The sequence below is a fragment of the Panthera uncia genome, chromosome E3 (assembly GCF_023721935.1).
Source record: "Panthera uncia isolate 11264 chromosome E3, Puncia_PCG_1.0, whole genome shotgun sequence".
NCBI classification, from domain to species: Eukaryota; Metazoa; Chordata; class Mammalia; order Carnivora; family Felidae; genus Panthera; species Panthera uncia.
The window spans coordinates 17869298-17886802 of NC_064815.1; the positions used below are offsets into that span (position 1 = coordinate 17869298).

A 17505-nucleotide genomic window follows, 5' to 3' on the forward strand; every position below is an offset into this window, starting at 1 on the left:
GAATTTTAAGTTCTCTGCCCACGCCCCTAGGCGCAAAAGAAAGAATTCAGCAAGGGTCCTACCACCCACTGCCTCAAAGGGTCTCTGAGGATAGTCAGCAGACCCCTCCCCGCCTCGTGGGGGCTGGAGGGGCGTAGTTTGGGCGCCGGGGTGCCGAGGACTTCGTAGGGAGGAAGGGTATTCCAGAGATGGGAGTCTACAGCGCCGAGACACGTGACAACCAAAGCGTCACGTTCTGTGGCCTTCGAGGGTGGGACCGAGCCGGTCATGTGACGCGGGGGGGGGGGAGGGGCACCATGGCGTGATGTGAGATGCAGGGCCTCTCAGATTACGTACCAATGACGCATTCCCACCCGGTTTGGCAACTAGATTTCCGTTGGAAGATACGACGGTTCCGGCAAAGGGGGCGGGTTCTCACGTCCGGGCAGCTTTGCTTCCGTTCGGGGCGCTACAGCTTCCGACCTCCGCCTCTCCCTCTGGCGAGGAAGAGACGCGACCCCACGCGCATGCCCCGATCATCCCAGAGGGGCGGGGCCGAGGCTAAGGGAGCGGGAGGGGGGAAAGAAAAGGGAATTCCAACCTGTGGAATCTTGGGGGTACCCAAGGTCGGCTTCTTCGCATTGACTGTGGATGGTACCTGGCACAGAGCCTCTGGTGGCTCGTGGGGAGCTTGGGGATCCGCAGGGTGAGGGCGGAGGGGAGTGTCAGTGTCAGAGTGTGAGTGGGGTACGGGAGTTCCAAACTTAGTCTTGAGGCCCTCGGGTCTCCCGTGCCGGGGAAGGGAGCTCGGGCCGCCATGCGCGACAGGACCCACGAACTGAGGCAGGTGAGAAGTAGGGGCTGCAGAGTTGGGGACGGGCGGACGGGATGGGGTCTGGCTGGAATACAGGACTCCTGGTCTTAGGGGTAGGGAGGGGTGGCTGAGGGCTAGGAAAGGAAAGACCCGGAAGTCCGTGAGTCCTGCGGGGAGAGAGCAACAGCAGGGAAGTGATGCCAGCAACCCCGGCCCTGGCAGGGGGATGACAGTTCGGACGATGAGGACAAGGAGCGGGTCGCGCTGGTGGTACACCCGGGCACCGCACGGCTGGGGAGCCCGGACGATGAGTTCTTCCAAAAGGTAAGAGGCTGGGGTCTCGGCCTGTCTTCACGAGGGGGCTGGATGACCCGAGGAGCAGCGCAGTCTGGAGTACCCCCGTATCTCCTTCAGTCCTCTTGGTCACCTTCCTCAGGTCCGGACAATTCGACAGACTATTGTCAAGCTGGAGAATAAAGTCCGAGAGTTGGAGAAACAGCAGGTCACCATCCTGGCCACGCCCCTTCCCGAGGAGAGTGAGTGAAACGCGAAGCGCCAACGCATGTTCAGCCGGAGGGATTGTGGGGATTGTAGTATGATGCAGGTGGTGGCTAGGGAGGTTTGTTGAGATGGGGGCTACTGTTTGGGAGTCATGGCTTTCTCTTGTTCAGGTATGAAGCAGGACCTGCAGAACCTGCGTGATGAGATCAAACAGCTGGGGAGGGAGATCCGAGCGCAGCTGAAGGGTGAGCTCCTAAGACCTCAGACATCCTTCCCTGTGGTCCTGCCCAGCTCCTGGTATATCTGGGGAGTATGTGGCCCAGAGAGGCCAGTGATGTATCCAGGTCACACAGCAGGCCTAGGCCTAGAATCTTTGTCTCTTGGCTTCCAGTCCATAGTACTTTCCACAGCACATGCCTGCCTCTTGAGCTCCTTTATTTATAAGGAAACCACTTACTCCTACCATTCTTGCTGCCCAATGTGCACTCTTTGGACAGGCAGATGGGAGTTTGTCAAGAGGCCTCTGCATACCTGTGGGAATTCTCTGATGTATTGTGAAGAAAAATATACTTTCTCCCATCAGAGGCTCAGAATTAGTCATTTATGATAAATTATAATTCCCAAAAGAATCTTGTAGAGATAAGCACCTTTCTATTGTATGGATGGGGTATGGTCCTGGCCCTGTGTCCTGGTCCCCACATGATTTTCCGAAGCTACAGGTCAAACCCCCTTCCCAACCAATACCCTGTGTCTTCCCACAGCCATAGAGCCCCAAAAGGAGGAAGCTGATGAGAATTATAACTCAGTCAACACAAGGATGAAAAAAACCCAGGTAGGTTTGTTATTCCCAGAGCTCAGACATTTTGCAAGTGTTCCTAGATCATTAGGTGGCAGAAATAAGGAAGGACCCTTAGAGATCATCAAGTTCAACCTGATGACTTTCAAATGGGGAAACTGAGACTGAGAGAAAGAAAAAACTCACCCAAGGTCAAGACCCAAGGTCTCCTGACTCCCAATCTAATATCCTGCTCTGCCTTCTCCATTCAAGTTTCAGGGTCCCCAGATCATGCCCAAGGACATGTTGGCTGCAGAAGCCATGCTTTCTAGAAACCAAGATGGGGAATCAAACTTGAATAGGTGGCAAAGACATTATTCAGGTAGGGTTTGGTAGCTAATATCCCTGCCCAGGGAAGAAGAGGATATAGTCATAAATGAGTGGGAGGTTTCCTGTCCATGGGGCAGAGGATATCCCTGTCACATGGGACATCCTCTGCCCCATGGACAGAATTCAAGAAGTCAGGAAGAGGAACTTCCCTGGAAGGGGAAAGTCACTGAATCAATATCTTATTAACTCCTAAGATTTGAGGCGATCTAGCTGCCTCCCTCTGGGTACCCAATGAGGAGTGGTTTGGAGTTCCTGGAGGTCAGAGTTGGAGTAGGTGGGCCCAGAGCTCAGCACGGACCCCAGATTGAAGATAGAGTGGTTTGGGCATCTTGCAAGGGTGCAGCTGAAGGTTGGAGAGCAGGTATGTTTCTGAGGAAGGAGCTCCAAGGAATAAGCACATGGAAGACAGCAGGGGGATGGACAAGGGGAGAGGACATTTCAGGAGGAGCCTGTGGTGGTCATTAGTGTGAGAGGCTGAGGGCCCAGCTGGACCTGTAAAGTCTGGGCCATAGGTTGACTTCCAGGTATACTAGCACACCTTTAGTCTAAGCAGTCAGGCTGGTGTTCAGCAAGCATTCACAGGTATTTATTGAGTGTCTACTGTGTGCTAGACTCTTTTCTAGCTGTTTGAGATGTAGCAGTGAGCCAAAGATCCCTATCCTCCTGGAGCTCTCATTCTGGTGGGGAGAGACAAACATCATAATAAAGCAGTACACTATTTTAGAATATAGTTAAGGGAAAAATTGAGGAGAAAAGGGATTGAGAGTGCTGGCAGAAAGCAGGTTGGTTTTAATAAGGTAAGAAACTTTGTTGAGAAGGTGATACTGGAACACAGATTTAAAGGCTCCTGTGGGGCACAAACATTCTAGGGCCAAGGAGCAGTGAGTGCAAAGGCCTGAGGTAGAAGTGGCTTTGGTGGGAGAGGGTAAAGAGCCCACTGTGGTTGGAGGGAGTGAGTGAGGGAACAGCTGGGAAGATAAGGTCAGAGGGGAAATGGAGGAAGGGAAGGTCATATAGGGCCTTAAAAGCCCTGGTAAGGGTTTTGGCTTTTAATTTGAGAGAAGGGTGGTTAAGGGGGCAGGCACTTGTACTTATGCTGTTTGCTCCCTCTACCCGTGGGGATGCTGAGGCCAAATCCTCCCGGGGTGCCCAGCCTATATTCTCCATCCTTAGCATGGGGTCCTGTCCCAGCAATTCGTGGAGCTCATCAACAAGTGCAACTTGATGCAGTCGGAATATCGGGAGAAGAATGTGGAGCGGATTCGGAGGCAGCTGAAGATCAGTGAGTTGTGGTGTCTGGCCCACAGGGTCAGGTAACCTGACCCAGCTCTGAGCCTGGCCTTTTCCTTCGCAGCAAATGCTGGAATGGTGTCTGACGAAGAGCTGGAGCAGATGCTGGACAGTGGGCAGAGTGAGGTGTTTGTATCCAATGTGAGTGGCCACAGCTCGCTCCCTCTTCTGGGATTCCCATCTTCTCTGAGGCCTGGCCCTTTTTGATTGAGGGAATACTGAGGCCCAGAGGGGAGTGAATTAGCATGCCTGGAGTCACTCATCAGGGCCCTAGCCCCACTTCTAATCCCAAGGGCTGCCTGAAAGCTCAACAGGAACTTCTCACCTGCTGCTGATTTCCCTGTGACCCATCTGTCCATTCCTGTCCACTCCCCAGATACTGAAGGACACACAAGTGACTCGACAGGCCCTAAATGAGATCTCAGCCCGGCACAGTGAGATCCAGCAGCTTGAACGCAGTATCCGTGAACTTCATGAGATCTTCACTTTTCTGGCTACTGAAGTGGAGGTGCAGGTGGGCACCCAGGATAGCTGGCTGGGCTTGACCTAGCCCCGGGACGTGAGACCATGTTCAGTCAGAACCCCAGCTGTGGGGGCGCCTGGGTGGCTCAGTCAGTTAAGCATCTGACATCACCTTGGGTTATGATCTCATAGTTCGGGAGTTCAAGTCCCGCATCAGGCTCTGTGCTGACAGCTCAGAGCCTGTGCTTCAGATTCTGTGTGTGTGTGTGTGTGTGTGTGTGTGTGCGTGTGCGCCCCTCCCCCACTTGTGTTCTTTCTCTCTCTGTCTCAAAAATAAATGGATAAGCATTAAAAAAATAATAATAAAGAGAAGAACCCCAGCTGTGACTATCAGCCCATCTCCACCCTTAAGCCTTTCTCCCTGAGGTTTTTATCTTCCTCCAGGCTGGGGCATGCCCCCAGGCTGGCCCTTACTTCCATCCTTAGCCATGCCCCAGAATTCCTTCTACCTCCACAGTTACCCAGGTGGCCACTCCTCTATATGCAGCATCTCACCCTATCCACCAGTTTAGCCCACCCCAGGTATAGCCCCAACCCTGCCTCCTCCTTCACCAATACAATCCACCCTTATACCTCAACAGCTCTAGTCAAAGTTGTCTCACAGTGGGCCTTTGTCCTCAAATCTGTATGAGGTCGGGGTGGGAGGTAGTGTTCTTCTCCTGGCCCTGGTTGTATGGGGTGAGGTAAGCTTCCAGCACTGTCGTGGAGGAGCTGACTCACTAGTGCTGCAGCCAATGCCCTTGTGTAGCTGGGAGTCATGGGGAAGGGATTTCACTCAGTAGGAGCACCAGGACCTGAAGGCTGGCCGGGATGAGGAGGCAGGGATGGGGAGGGGTTCACAGCTGTTGAGAGGCAGGCCTTAGAAGAATGGGCAAATTCAGACAGATTTACAAGGGGACAAAAGTTCACCCTCTGTGAAAAGGTGTGAGCCTCTTAAGGCACTTGGCTCCAAGCCACCACTGCAAATGAAGGTTTTACGGGGTAAGGGAGCAGAGCAGGAGGGACCACATGATAAAAGGGGGCCAGGAAGCCACCCTCAGGAGTGTGAACTTTTGTCAGATGTGGTCCTGCCCCCGCATCTTTGTCAGTGCAGTGTTTTCTGCCAGAAAATGTCCTTCAGGCACCTGAACTAGGGTGAGCAAACAGGAGCTACTGGGCCCTCTACCCCCAGTTATCCCCACATGCCTGAACCATCCTCTCTTCTGAGCAGGGGGAGATGATCAACCGGATTGAGAAGAACATCCTGAGCTCAGCAGACTATGTGGAACGGGGGCAGGAGCATGTCAAGATGGCCCTGGAGAACCAGAAGAAGGCACGGAAGGTGAGCTTCCCTGTCCCCCTCGTCCCATCCCAGGCCCTGGGGGGCCTTCCCTTCCTTCCTGAGTGAGTTTCTCTGAACTCCTCCTCTCCCACAGAAAAAAGTTTTGATCGCCATCTGTCTGTCTGTCACTGTCCTCATTGTGGCAGTGATCATTGGTGTCTCCATATTGGTTTGAGAACATCGCACGTTCTTGGTGAGCTATTGTGGGCCTGCCCCCTGGCCTGCCTAATCCTGGGCCCCAGCCTTTCCTCCTCCCCTCAGACCCTGTTCTCCCTCCTTCCCTTGCAGGCACTAAGAGCACCAGGGACCCAGGTCTGCCTTCTCTCCCAGCAGCTGAGGGGGGAGGGCAGGACAGAGCCTCCAGCTGGACCCCCTTCCTCACATTGGCCCTGTGCAGAGGGCAGACAGTTCTTCTGGGGTTGGCAGCCACTCATTCATGGGGGCTTCCCCACTCAAACTGCAATGCCTGGGAGAGGGCCTGCAGTGTCCTCTTTGGCTGGAACACATGGTTTTGTAAGAAATTAAAAAAAAAAAAAAAAAAGAGCTTGGAGACTCCCCTGTGCATGTGTGTTCCTGGAAGGGCTGTCCCAGGACCTCCAGGTATCCAGCCTCCCCTTTTCCTGGCCATCCTTGGGGCTAGACCCAGCCCAGGCAGACTCAGATCAGACTGTTCCAGGTGCTATGACCACAGCAAGCTGGTACTGCCCTCCTACTATCCCATAGGAACAGGTGGGGCAGGGAGGGGGTAACACCCACATCTGGCTCAGTATTGTTCCTGGGGAAAGACTACTGTGAATACCTAATGCCAAAGCAGTGAAGCTGGGCCAGGCCACGCTGGGATACAGGTGAGATTGTGGGGCATCGGTGGGCATTCCTGAGGTTAAGAAGAAGCACTGTGAGTAAGCACCGTGTATCTGAGCTGTTGCTTCACATACAGTGAACAGGGAAAGGCTTGTCTCAGAAGGAGCGGCATTTGAGTGGAACATTAAATGAGGAGGAGCCAGTTACAGGAAGAAGCAGGGGAAAGGTTGCCAGGCATAAGGAGCAGCCCTGTGCCCAGAAAAAAGCATAGGCTTTGACATAGGAGTTCAGCTTAGAGAGCCAGTGACTCTAGATCAGCACACTTGGTTTCTATGTGGTTATGTGGCTAAAGCAGTAGAAGAGACAGAAGAGCCTGACACCTGGTTTCTATGAGGCACCTAAACTCCAGGACCCAACTCTAAATTTCTAAGAGTTGCGAATCCCAAGCCTAGTTTCCGGAGCTGGGCATGGCACCCGTCCTCAGACACCTAGTTTCGTGGGTAAGCTGGCTTCTGGCTCTGAAGCCTGGTTGGAATGGGGCGGTGCCTGTCCCCAACCAAGGTCTGGGGGGTGGGTTCCAGCCGCCCTGTCCCATCCCTTTTTCGATCCCACAGGTCCCTGCTGCTGATGACGCTGCTGCTCCAAGCCGCCCTTGCCCAGCCCTTCTGGCCACAGTACCGCTTGCTTCGGCTACACACATGTAGTTGCTGGGGTGACACGAGTCATGGAAGGGCTGGACGTGTGTCCCTCGGTGCAGTCTCATTCTCCGCCCCTGGGCCTGGCCTGGGGGAAAGAACCGGGGTGGGGGGGCGGGGGGGGGGGGGGGGGTTAGGCCCCGATGATCCCTGCCTGCTCGGCCTCCATCCATCTGGGCTCCCGCCTGCAGCGCCTCCCGGTGGCCCTCAAGTGACCCTGGCGCGGCTGTTGCAAGGCGCCTGCGCCAGGTCCAGGTCCAAGTCCAAGAGTAAGCTTGGCTCTGAGTCTAGGGGGCGTGGCCTTGTGGGAATTGAAAATGATTGGCCAGCGGAACTAAATGTTGTTCCTAAAGCGCATCGGGATTGGCCTGTTGGGCGTCCTGGGGAAGTGAACACTGGGTATTAAACCACAATTAAATGCTGATATGGGAGGGGCCTCAGCGAGTCCTCAGTTGCACCCAAAAGTGATTGGATCACAGGGCGTAGGGGGCATGATCAAAACTCTAACAGGCGGAGGGGCACGAACTTGTGAGTCTCACTGGGGTAGTGAGTCTGAAACTTCACCCAAGAAGGCGTGGCTGGGTCCCTCTCCCTCTTCGCTGAACTGGGCAGCTGTGCAAGTTTTGGAGGGTACCCATGCCTCCGTCCTGCCTGAGATCGTGTATCCTGTGTACAGATGAAGCCCTAGACATCTACAGGAAAGGTGTGCAAACACAATCTGGATGTCAGCTCAACGGGAAAATTGCGAGGTAGGACGGATCCTGCCCCAGTAGAAGACTGATTTGAATAAGGGGCCTCTGGGTTTCCCTAATTCTCCCTCTCTTCCCCTGCGGCCTGCATCTTCAGCGGAACTCTGTCCTGTTGTTCGCCTTTGCCCACGCACTCACCTTTCTGCCTTCAGAGGAAAACTGCACGACCTGTGGCACCTACTGGGATCTGATAGGAGACTATCAGACCAAGGCAGAGACTGTGTCACATCTACGCAGCTGGGTAATGCAGCTGGGTATCCGTGTGGGGTATGTGACTTCTGATCGGTTTTGCTAGACGGCGTCACCCCTGAAAGCCTGTTTACCTCTCTGTCTCACCCAGGAAGCTGTGCAGAACCTCCTGAAAGAGGTAGCTAGATGGCCCAGTGAGGTCTCGGATGCTGGCCCGGTAGTTTGAACTTTTCCTGTGGGCTAGGGGACACATGGAAGGGTTTTGAACAGGTGAGTGGCAAGTTTGGGGCAAATCTCGCAGTCAGGTGGACCCATGCACTGGAGATTTCACTCCAGTGAAAATCCACAAGGTGGCTCTCTTGTCGATACCCTCTCCTGGGGAAAACCGAGCTCAGTGAGGAGGTAAGGGCAGATTTTGCGCTGAAATCCTGTCTTGGCTGCTGTTCAGGGAACAGGGTCTTGGTTGAGTGCGGCTTTTCCAAATCCATCTTGCAGCATAACTTTTCATCTATAGCTCTCCCCACTTATTGCCTCATTCACTCATCACTCAATATTTCATGATTCAAATTACTAGGAAAAGAAATCTGACTGGTCTGGGTCAGGCTACTTTGACCAGCCTATATAAATTATCTACCTCGAGGGGTGCCTGGGTGGTTCAGTCAGTTGAGCTTCTGACTTCGGCCCAGGTCATGGTCTCATGGTTTGTGGGTTCGAGTCCCGTGTCAGGCTCTGTGCTGACAGCTCAGAGCCTGGAGCCTGCTTCGGATTCTGTGTCTCTCTTTCTGCCCCTCCCCAGCTCATACTCACACTCTGTCTCTGTCAAAAATAAATAAACTTAAAAACGTTAAAAAAAAAATAAATTGTCTACCTCGAATCAAGACTTTGTCTTTGACCAAGATGTATGTGAAGTCTTACTTGGTACAAAACTGTGCAGCAGAGTGTGTATGAAGGAGTGGATGAACTCAATGATTGATATTTCTGCAGCCCTGTGATAGATTGTATTATTTTTCTGAATATATACTGTCCTTCCTGCTAGACTACTCACTGTAGGACTGTAGACATTCATGTCCCACTTACAATAGGCTTAGGTGTAGCACTTGCTTTGGCCAATGGGATATGAGTAGAAATGTAAAGTATCACTTCCAATAGAAGCTTTAAGTACCAGCAAGTAGTCTGGCATCTTGCCTTTTCTTTTCCCACTTGTGAACCACTGATATTTGGAGGCTAGTTGTTATGTCAGAATAAGTCTAAAAAAAAAAAAAAAAAACAAGTCTAAACCAACTGTCACAGAACTAGTACCCAGAGGTAGGGTATTACCACATTAAAAATGAACCTGAATTATATGGCATTGGCTTTGGAGCTGGGCAGTGGCTGATGAGGAAACCATCAGTGAAAGTTGGAAAGATGGTGACATGTGTTAGGCAGTGGTGAAGCATTTGGTTAAACTCTAAGCTGGAAATAAGAATGTAAATGATGTCCAAATGAGCTTGGGGCTTTGGGGGGAAATTTTGAGAAAGAATATTAGTAGCATACCTTGATTGCCTTTGGATGCATTTGACAAGTTATTGTAAGAAAGAGATGACCTAGAAAATAATTGGCCAGTTTTTAAGCAGAAATGGAAGAGAATATAGAAACTTCTGGGCAGGTGGTCTACATTTTTAGCCAGTGAAAGATACGACTGATAAGGCCCTTAAACCACAAAGCGATTAAAACTCATCTTTGTGGCAAGGGTGATATCAAGTGTATGGCTCTCGTGCCTTCTGTAAAAACCTCTGACTTGGTCAAAGTGATTCCCAATAAAGCCTTTCAGTTAGTCAAGATGATTCAGAGAAGAGAGTTTAAGAGTGTAATTCTCCCAAAGGAGTGAGTAGGCTCCATTTGCTTACAATTAAGTCTAAAGAGAGAGGCACGTCTGAAAAGAATTGGTGGGTTTGGCAGTTGGCCCACAAGTGACTGGAATCCAATAGATAAGAAGCCTCTTTCCCTCCTCACAAAAAGGCACTATCATGGATTTTTAAAAGACCATGAGTGTTTAAGACCTTGAGGGCTCCCAAATTTCTATGGGCATGAAGGAGGCAGAAAGCTGCTTTGCCTCAGAAGAGCATAACTTCCAGTGTTTTCTCAAATGTGGCCAAGGAGAATAAATGGGAATGGATGAGCTACTTAATGGGAACTAGGGAATTAATCCCAGAGAGCAGTCCCACTCTCAGGAAAAGGTGGGGGGCCTTTGCAACATCTGCTCAGCAAGGTATTAGAATTACTCTGGGCCAGTAAGTGCTGTGTGTCTTTGTCCTTCTAATTTTTTTTTTTTTTAATTTGAGAGAAAAAGAGTGCCTGTATGCAGGGGGTGGAGGGAGGGTCAGAGGGAGACTGAGTGAATCTCAAGCATGCTCCACACCAGCATGGAGCCCAACATGAGGCTCAATACCACGACTCTGGGATCATGACCTGAGCCAAAATCAAGAGTTAGATGCCATCCAACTGAGCTATCCAGGTGCCCCTCTCATGCTTCTTTCTAAATGGGAGTGTTTACTGCCATTATCCTGTCTCTGTTCCACTTCATATGTTGAATGTGTGTGAGAGGGTGGGGGCAGAGATAACTTGTGAGGAGGGGGAGAAAGAGGAAGGGGGTGAGGATTTTTGGTTTATAGGTCTCTGGATCAAGAGGAGCCACCTCTGGACCTGATATAGAGACTATTAGAGGTCCTGCTCTTGATTCTGATGCCATGATTAGATGGGTCATTTGGGTGGTCTCCCCTGGGAAGGATGCATATTTATTTTGCATGTGGAAGAAACACAAAAGTCATATTTGTGACAAAGAAGGCAGACTAAGAAGATTCCACAATTGTTCAAAAACATTCATTAACACTCTTTATGGGGTCCCACCATATGAAGAGATTATATATACCTACTCCGCTGACATCAGCTTTGGGTATGTGGGGCTTGCTTTTGGCAATGGAACTTGAGTAGGAGCAACATGTACCACTTCCAAGAGGAAGCTTTAAGAGCCATCAAGACATCTGCCACCTTTCTCCTCTTCTTTGTCTTAAAATTCCAGATTGATGCTGTTCCTCCAGACTGGATTCTGGAAGGAAGATGATATAGAACAGAGCCACAGCTGTCCCATGGAAGATGTTGTACAACATCCTCTGGCGCTTCCCAAGTGAAATTGGAAATTGGCCCCTGTACACAGAGGGCAGGGGAAATCAAACAAAAAGACAGGGCCACTGCAGATTGGTAAGTGGGAGGTTTAATAAGGAAGGGGACTTAGGGGTACCTGGCTGGCTCAGTCAGTGGAGCATGAGACTCTTGATCTTGGGGTTGTGGGTTTGAGCCCCATGTTGGGTGTGGAGATTACTTAAAATCTTCAAATAATAATAATATTATTAAAATAAGCAAGGGAAGTTACATGCAAGTTGGTCTTGGGCAGCCACCAAATGAGTAGATCTCTGCACCTCCCACCAAATATATTTTTTTGTACCTCCCACCGAATCTTAAACATTTTTTTAATGTTTTTATTTATTTTTGAGAAAGAGTGACGGAGAGGGGAAGGGGGAGAGAGAGAGGTAGGCAGAGGATCTGAGGCAGGCTCTGTGCTGACAGCACTCATGGACCGTGAGATCATGACCTGAGGTGAAGTTGGATGCTTCACTGATTGAACCACCTAGGTGTCCCCAAATCTTAAAAATTTGTATAGAGGCATTGGGGCACCTGGCTGGCTCAGTTAGTAGAGCATATGACCCTTGATCTCAGGGTCATGGGTTCAAGCCCCACATTGGGTGTAGAGCCTACTTAAAAAAAAATGTTTATATAGAGGCCTTAAGTGGATTCAGTTATGTGTACCATCCACATGGTCTCAACAACACAGTGCTTTCTCAAGGCTGTGTCCTTGGGGCAGCCTCTAGGGGCAGGGAAGGCAAGCTGAATGTACACTCCAAGGAAGGGGAGCCTTTGATTGTGAAGGCGCAACTCATCAGTCAACTGACAGTCACATCCTCTTGATGACCTCCCCCAACAGAGGACATGGAATATGAGTGAGAAAACACATTTGTTGTGTGCCACTGAAATTTTGGGATGGTTGTTACTGCAGCATAATTTGATCCTAGATGACTGATAGAAGCTCCCTCAATTTTGCAGAGACTCTCTATTCAGTTCTCCTTTCCTATCGCCAAGACAACTGGCATACCAAAATGAGCTGTAGTGGTCCTACAAGGTCTGAGGCTTTGCCCCACAAATGGCACTATTACAAAGGACTTGTTCAAAAGGAAAAAAGAGAAAGTAAAACCCAAACTTCCCTTAAGTGTATGGATGTCTGCCCTCCCAAGAAGCCCCAACATAATGGATAGTAAGTGGAAATTCTGTGTTTGTGAATGGGTACCGCTGCATGAAACAGAGACGCAAACTAACCATGGCATGAAGTCATCAGTACCCATGAACAACAACAACAAAATAATAAATTATTTTATTTATCTTGTTCCTTCTCTGGGATATTGCCCTCACCCACATGATCTAAGATGGTCCACCACCACTTTCACAGTTTAGCCCTTGTGAAGGAGGAAAGTGGAGGGGGCAGCTTGCCCTTCACCCTTAATTGCAGAAGTCGTACCAATAATTTCTGCTCTGATCCTATTGGCCAGAATGTAGTCACATGGCCAAGAAATATAATCTTCATCCTGGGCAAGCTTTTTGTCCAGATTAAAGTTCTAGGGGAACTGGGGAACTATTGCCAGGAAACAAGCTAACTTTAGAAGGATGAATATTGGGGGGGCCGTCAGCAGTTACAGCCACACACTATGAGAGTTAACCCATCCCAACTATATTAGTTTCCTATTACTCCTGTTACAAATTACCACAAACATAGTGGCTTAAAACAACGCACATTTATTGTTTTATGGTTCCAGAGATCAGAAATCCAAAATCAGTTTCACTGGGCTAAAGTCAAGGAGTTGGCAGGGCTGGCTCCTTCTGGAGGAACCTTTTACTTGCCTTTTTCAGCTTCTATTGGATGCCTGTATTCCTTGACTTGTGGCCTCATACTCCATTTCAAAGAATATTATTCCCTTCTTACCTTCCATTGTTACATCACCTTTTCCTCTGATTCTGACCACCCCATCTCCCTCTTGTAAGGATACTTACGATTATTTTGAGTCCACCCAGATACCCCAAGATAATCTTCCATTTTACAATTTTTAATTACATCTGCAAAGTCCCTTTGGCATATAAAGTGACATTCTTAGGCTCCAGGGATTAGGATGTGGACATGGTTAGGGGGACACTGTTTAGCCTACCATACCACCTTGTTCCACATTTAAATCATTCATTCATTTAGTTATAAAATATTTATTGAGCAAGAGTTATGTACCTGGTACTATGGAAGGTGGTGGAGAAATAGAAGTGAAAATACAGACAAGATCTCTGCCTTTCATGGAGTTTATACTTTAGTGGAGAGGACAAGAAAAGAAGTAGCTAAGATATTCCAAAACCATGACATATATTATTAAAAATTAAGCAGCATGCTATGACAAAAAATGACAAGGGGTTGGAGATGGCTGTGCTAATAAGTAGTCAAGAATGGCTTCTTAGGGAAGGAGACTAATCCAAAGGGCAGACCTGAGAGCTTAGGGCAGAACAGAGCCATGAGGGATTCTTTCTTGGCCTAGAAACCTAAGGGAATTCGCTTAACTTGATTTTGGAATTCCAGGGACTCCCCATTTTGAGCCAGAAAGTTTATTATCCTATGCATGTCCCACCATTGCACGTTGGGAGTACATGACTTGTTTCTTTCTTTCTCTCTCTCTCTTTTTTTTTTTTTTTTTTTTGAGAGAGAGAGAGAGTGCACATAAGCAGGGGAGGGGCAGAGGAAGAGGGAGAGAGTGAGAATCTCAAGGATTCTTCATGCCTGGCAGAGTCCGACATGGGGCTAGATCCCATGACTTTAAAATCATGACATGAGGTGAAATCAAGACTCTGACACCCAACTAACTGAGCCCCCCAGGTGCCCTTTGTTTCTTTAGTTTCATAGGTCCACAGATGGCAGGAATTGTGCTCCAGGAAGGATTATACCCATAGCTTCATCTGCATCGGCTTTTAGATAATGGGATTTAGGACTTTGGGTTTGATAAGATTTGTATGAGATTTTTTTTTTTTATTCTGAATTGATGCTATAATGGGATGAGACTTTTTGGACAGTGGTGAGACTTTTAAGAACCTTGGGAGGAAGTGAATGTATTTTGCATGTGGACCAGACATAAATCTTTGAGGGCTAGAGGGTGAATTGAATAATGGCCTCCAAAGATTCCACGCCCTAATCTCTATGAATATGTTACCTTACATGGCAAAAAGGGCTTTGCAGGTGTAATTAAGTTTAGTAATTGGTTGAGGTTTTTTTTAAGTTTATTTATTTATTTTGAGAGAATGAGAGAGAGGGTGTGTGTGTGTGCGTGCACACACATGCACCAGTGGGGAAGGGGCAGAGAGGAGAGACAGAATCCCAAGCAGGCTCTGCACCATCAGCACAGAACCCAATGTGGGGTTTGAGCCCATGAACCTTGAGATCATGACCTGAGCCAAAATCAAGAGTCAGATGCTTAACCAACTGCACCATCCAGGTATCCCATGTTTACTAATTGGTTGACTTTAAGATAGGGAGAGTATACTGAATTATTCAGGTAGACCCAATGTAATAACATTAACTCTTAAAAGCAGAGAAGCTTTTCCAGCTAGCAATAGAAGAGGAAAAGTCAGAAAATTTGAAATAGGAGGACTCGATGTGCCATTGCCAGTTCTGAAGGGCCCCCAGCCAAGGAATATAGATAGCCTTGAGACGCTGAGATCCACCTCTGACTGACAGCCAGCAAAGAAACAGAGACCTCAGTCCTACAGGCAAATGGAACTGAATTCTGTTAATAACCTGGATGAGTCTGGAAGTGGACTCTATGGCAGAGCCTCCAGATAAGAGCCCAGACTGGCCAAAACCTTGACTTCAGCTTTGTGAGACCCTTAGTAGAGGGCCCAGATGGGTCTGCCTGGACTTCTGGCTCACAGAACTATGAAATAAGAAATAAGTGTTATTTTAAGATGCTAAGTTGGTGGTTATTTAATATGCAGGAACAGAAACCTAATAACTGTATGGCTGGAGCTGAGACTTGAATAAAGAGAAAGTATCACAGATGGGCAAATCTGGGGAAGTGTGTTCCATCACCAGGGAAGAGCAAGTGCAAAAGCCCAAAGACTGGGAAAAGGAAGAAACAAATCAATAGAAGGTCCTCTTGGTTGAAGCCTGCTGACTAGGAGTAGGTACATGAGGTCAGAGCAGGGACAGGGACTGGAAGGAAGGTAGGCTCCAGCTGGAGGGATTTATGTTGAGAGTGGACTGTGTGTAGATAATTGAGCACTGGTCTGCAAATCTCCTTTGTTGAATCCAGAATGATTGCCCCAGCTGCAAAGCTTGCTGCCTTCCCCTATCTCCTCACCCTGTTCCTGGAGCATACTCCTGTGAGGAGCCCCTAATTTCTCCAGCCATTTGGCTGGGAAGGGAATGATGACTGTAGTCTGTAGTACAGAGTGAGGAGTGATACCAGCTGCTGCATATGGCATCAGCAGCAGGGCATATGATTTTGCACTCCCAAGATGGACCCGTTACCTGGGACAGTCCTGGTAGAGAGCCAGGGAGGTAAAGGAAGTTAGGGCAGAAGGAAACTGAAGGCCAGAAGTCAGACTGGGCATTATCCAGATAATAAAACTGGACAAAGACATCACAAGAAAACTACAGATCAATATTTCTTATAAGAATCTGCAACAAAATACTAACAAACTGAATCTAGCAATGTATAAAAATTATCATACAGCATGACCAAGTGGGATTTATCTCACGAATGCAAGGTTGGTTTAACATCCAAAAATCAATTAATGCAATTCTGAATATTAATAAAGAACAAAAACCATATAATCATCTCAATAGAAAATACATTTGACAAAATCCAACACCCTTTAATTACAATAATAAAAAAGCTTAAGAAACTAGGAATAAAAGGAAACTTCCTTAACTTGCTAAGTATCAAAGGGCATCTATAAAAAAATTCACAGTTAACATCATACTTAAATGGTGAAAGACTGCATGTTTTCCCCCCTGAGATCAGGATGACTGCTCCCTTTAACACTGTACTGAAAGTTCTAGCTGGGGCAATTAGGCAAGAAAAGGAAATAAAAGGCATCCAGATTGGAAAAGAAGAAGTAAACTATCTCTATTTTCCAGGTGAGATGATCTTGTATACAGAAAAAGCCTAAAGAATACACACACAAAAACTATTAGAGTTAATAAACTAGTTGAGCCAGGTTGCAGAATATAAGAATAATGTACAAAAATCTATTATATTTCTCATCACTAGCAAAGAAACAATCCAAAAATGAAATAAAAACAATTCCATTTATAATAGAAACAAAGGAAATAAAATACTTACATATAAATTTAACAAAAGATGAGTAAGATTTATATACTGAAAACTACAATATACTGTGGAAAGAAATTTAAAATCCAAATGGATTTTTAAAATCCTAAGTTCATGGGGCAGAAGATTTAATATTGTTAAGATGGCAATACTCTTCAAATTGATCTACAGATTCAGTGCAGTCCCTATCAAAATCCCAGCTTTTTTTTTTGCAAAAATTGGCAAGCTGATCCTAAAATTCGTATAGAAATGCAAGGAATCCAGAAAAATTAATCTTGAAATATAAGTTGGAGGAATCACAGGTCTTGATAAAACTTATTACTTTGTACTTTTGCTACAGTAAGCAAAATAGTGTGATACTAGCATAAAGAAAGTAAAGATAGTAGATAGATAGATAGATAGATAGATATGTGTATCTTCATGGAATACAATTGAGATTCCAGAAATAAACCTGTGTACAGTTAATTTTCAACAAGGATATCAAGCCACTTCAATGGAAAAATAAGTCTTTTTATTATTTTATTATTTTTAATGTTTATTTTTGAGAGAGAGTGAAAGAGCGCAAGCGGGGGAGAGGCAGAGAAAGAGGGAGACACAGAATCCAAAGCAGGCTCCGGGCTCTGAGCTGTCAGCACAAAACCCGACATGGGGCTTGAACTTACAAGCCACAAGATCATGACCTGAGCTGAAGTCAGATGCTTAACCAACTGAGCCACCCAGGCGCCCTAGTTCTGGGACAATTGGATATCCATGTGCAAACGAATGAAATCGAACCCCTATCTCAAACATACACAAAAATTAACCCAATATGGATCAAAGACCCAAATGTGAGAGCTTTGAGCTATAAAACTTTTATAGTTTACCAAGAATAAACTTTTATAAAGTTTAAGCTTGTAAGTTTATAACTAGGTTGTAAACTTTATAAACATGTGTAACACTCTTAGATAAAAACATAGGCATAAATCTTCATGACCTTGAATTAGGAAATGGTTTCTTACATATGGCTCTGCAAAGCACAAGCAACAAAAGAAA

The 17505-nt window shown here is 47.5% G+C and overlaps 1 protein-coding gene across 2 annotated transcripts; it reads left to right on the plus strand.

The window, feature by feature from the left end:
• The first annotated feature begins 449 nt into the window (after nt 1–449).
• On the plus strand, nt 450–6008 carry STX4 (syntaxin 4). 2 transcript variants are annotated; one of them, XM_049638679.1, is made up of 11 exons: nt 450–826; nt 1016–1117; nt 1230–1329; nt 1465–1539; nt 2056–2126; nt 3633–3741; nt 3814–3890; nt 4126–4263; nt 5482–5592; nt 5687–5785; nt 5881–6008. In XM_049638679.1, exons 1-10 carry the CDS (start codon nt 797–799, stop codon nt 5765–5767), a joined length of 894 nt encoding a protein of 297 aa, XP_049494636.1. In that variant the 5' UTR covers nt 450–796; the 3' UTR covers nt 5768–5785; nt 5881–6008. The 2 variants fall into 2 exon arrangements, with proteins under 2 accessions (XP_049494636.1, XP_049494637.1); XM_049638680.1 differs by having other exon boundaries at nt 453–826; nt 2062–2126.
• Nucleotides 6009–17505: the final 11497 nt, after the last annotated feature.

Bases quoted from the DNA above. Each gene is read 5' to 3' on its own strand.
- STX4 (XM_049638679.1), top strand. From the start codon at position 797: ATGCGCGACAGGACCCACGAACTGAGGCAG. The intron at 1,118-1,229 runs GTAAGAGGCTGG...CACCTTCCTCAG, and splicing joins ACGATGAGTTCTTCCAAAAG to GTCCGGACAATTCGACAGAC. The intron at 3,742-3,813 runs GTGAGTTGTGGT...TTTCCTTCGCAG, and splicing joins TCGGAGGCAGCTGAAGATCA to CAAATGCTGGAATGGTGTCT.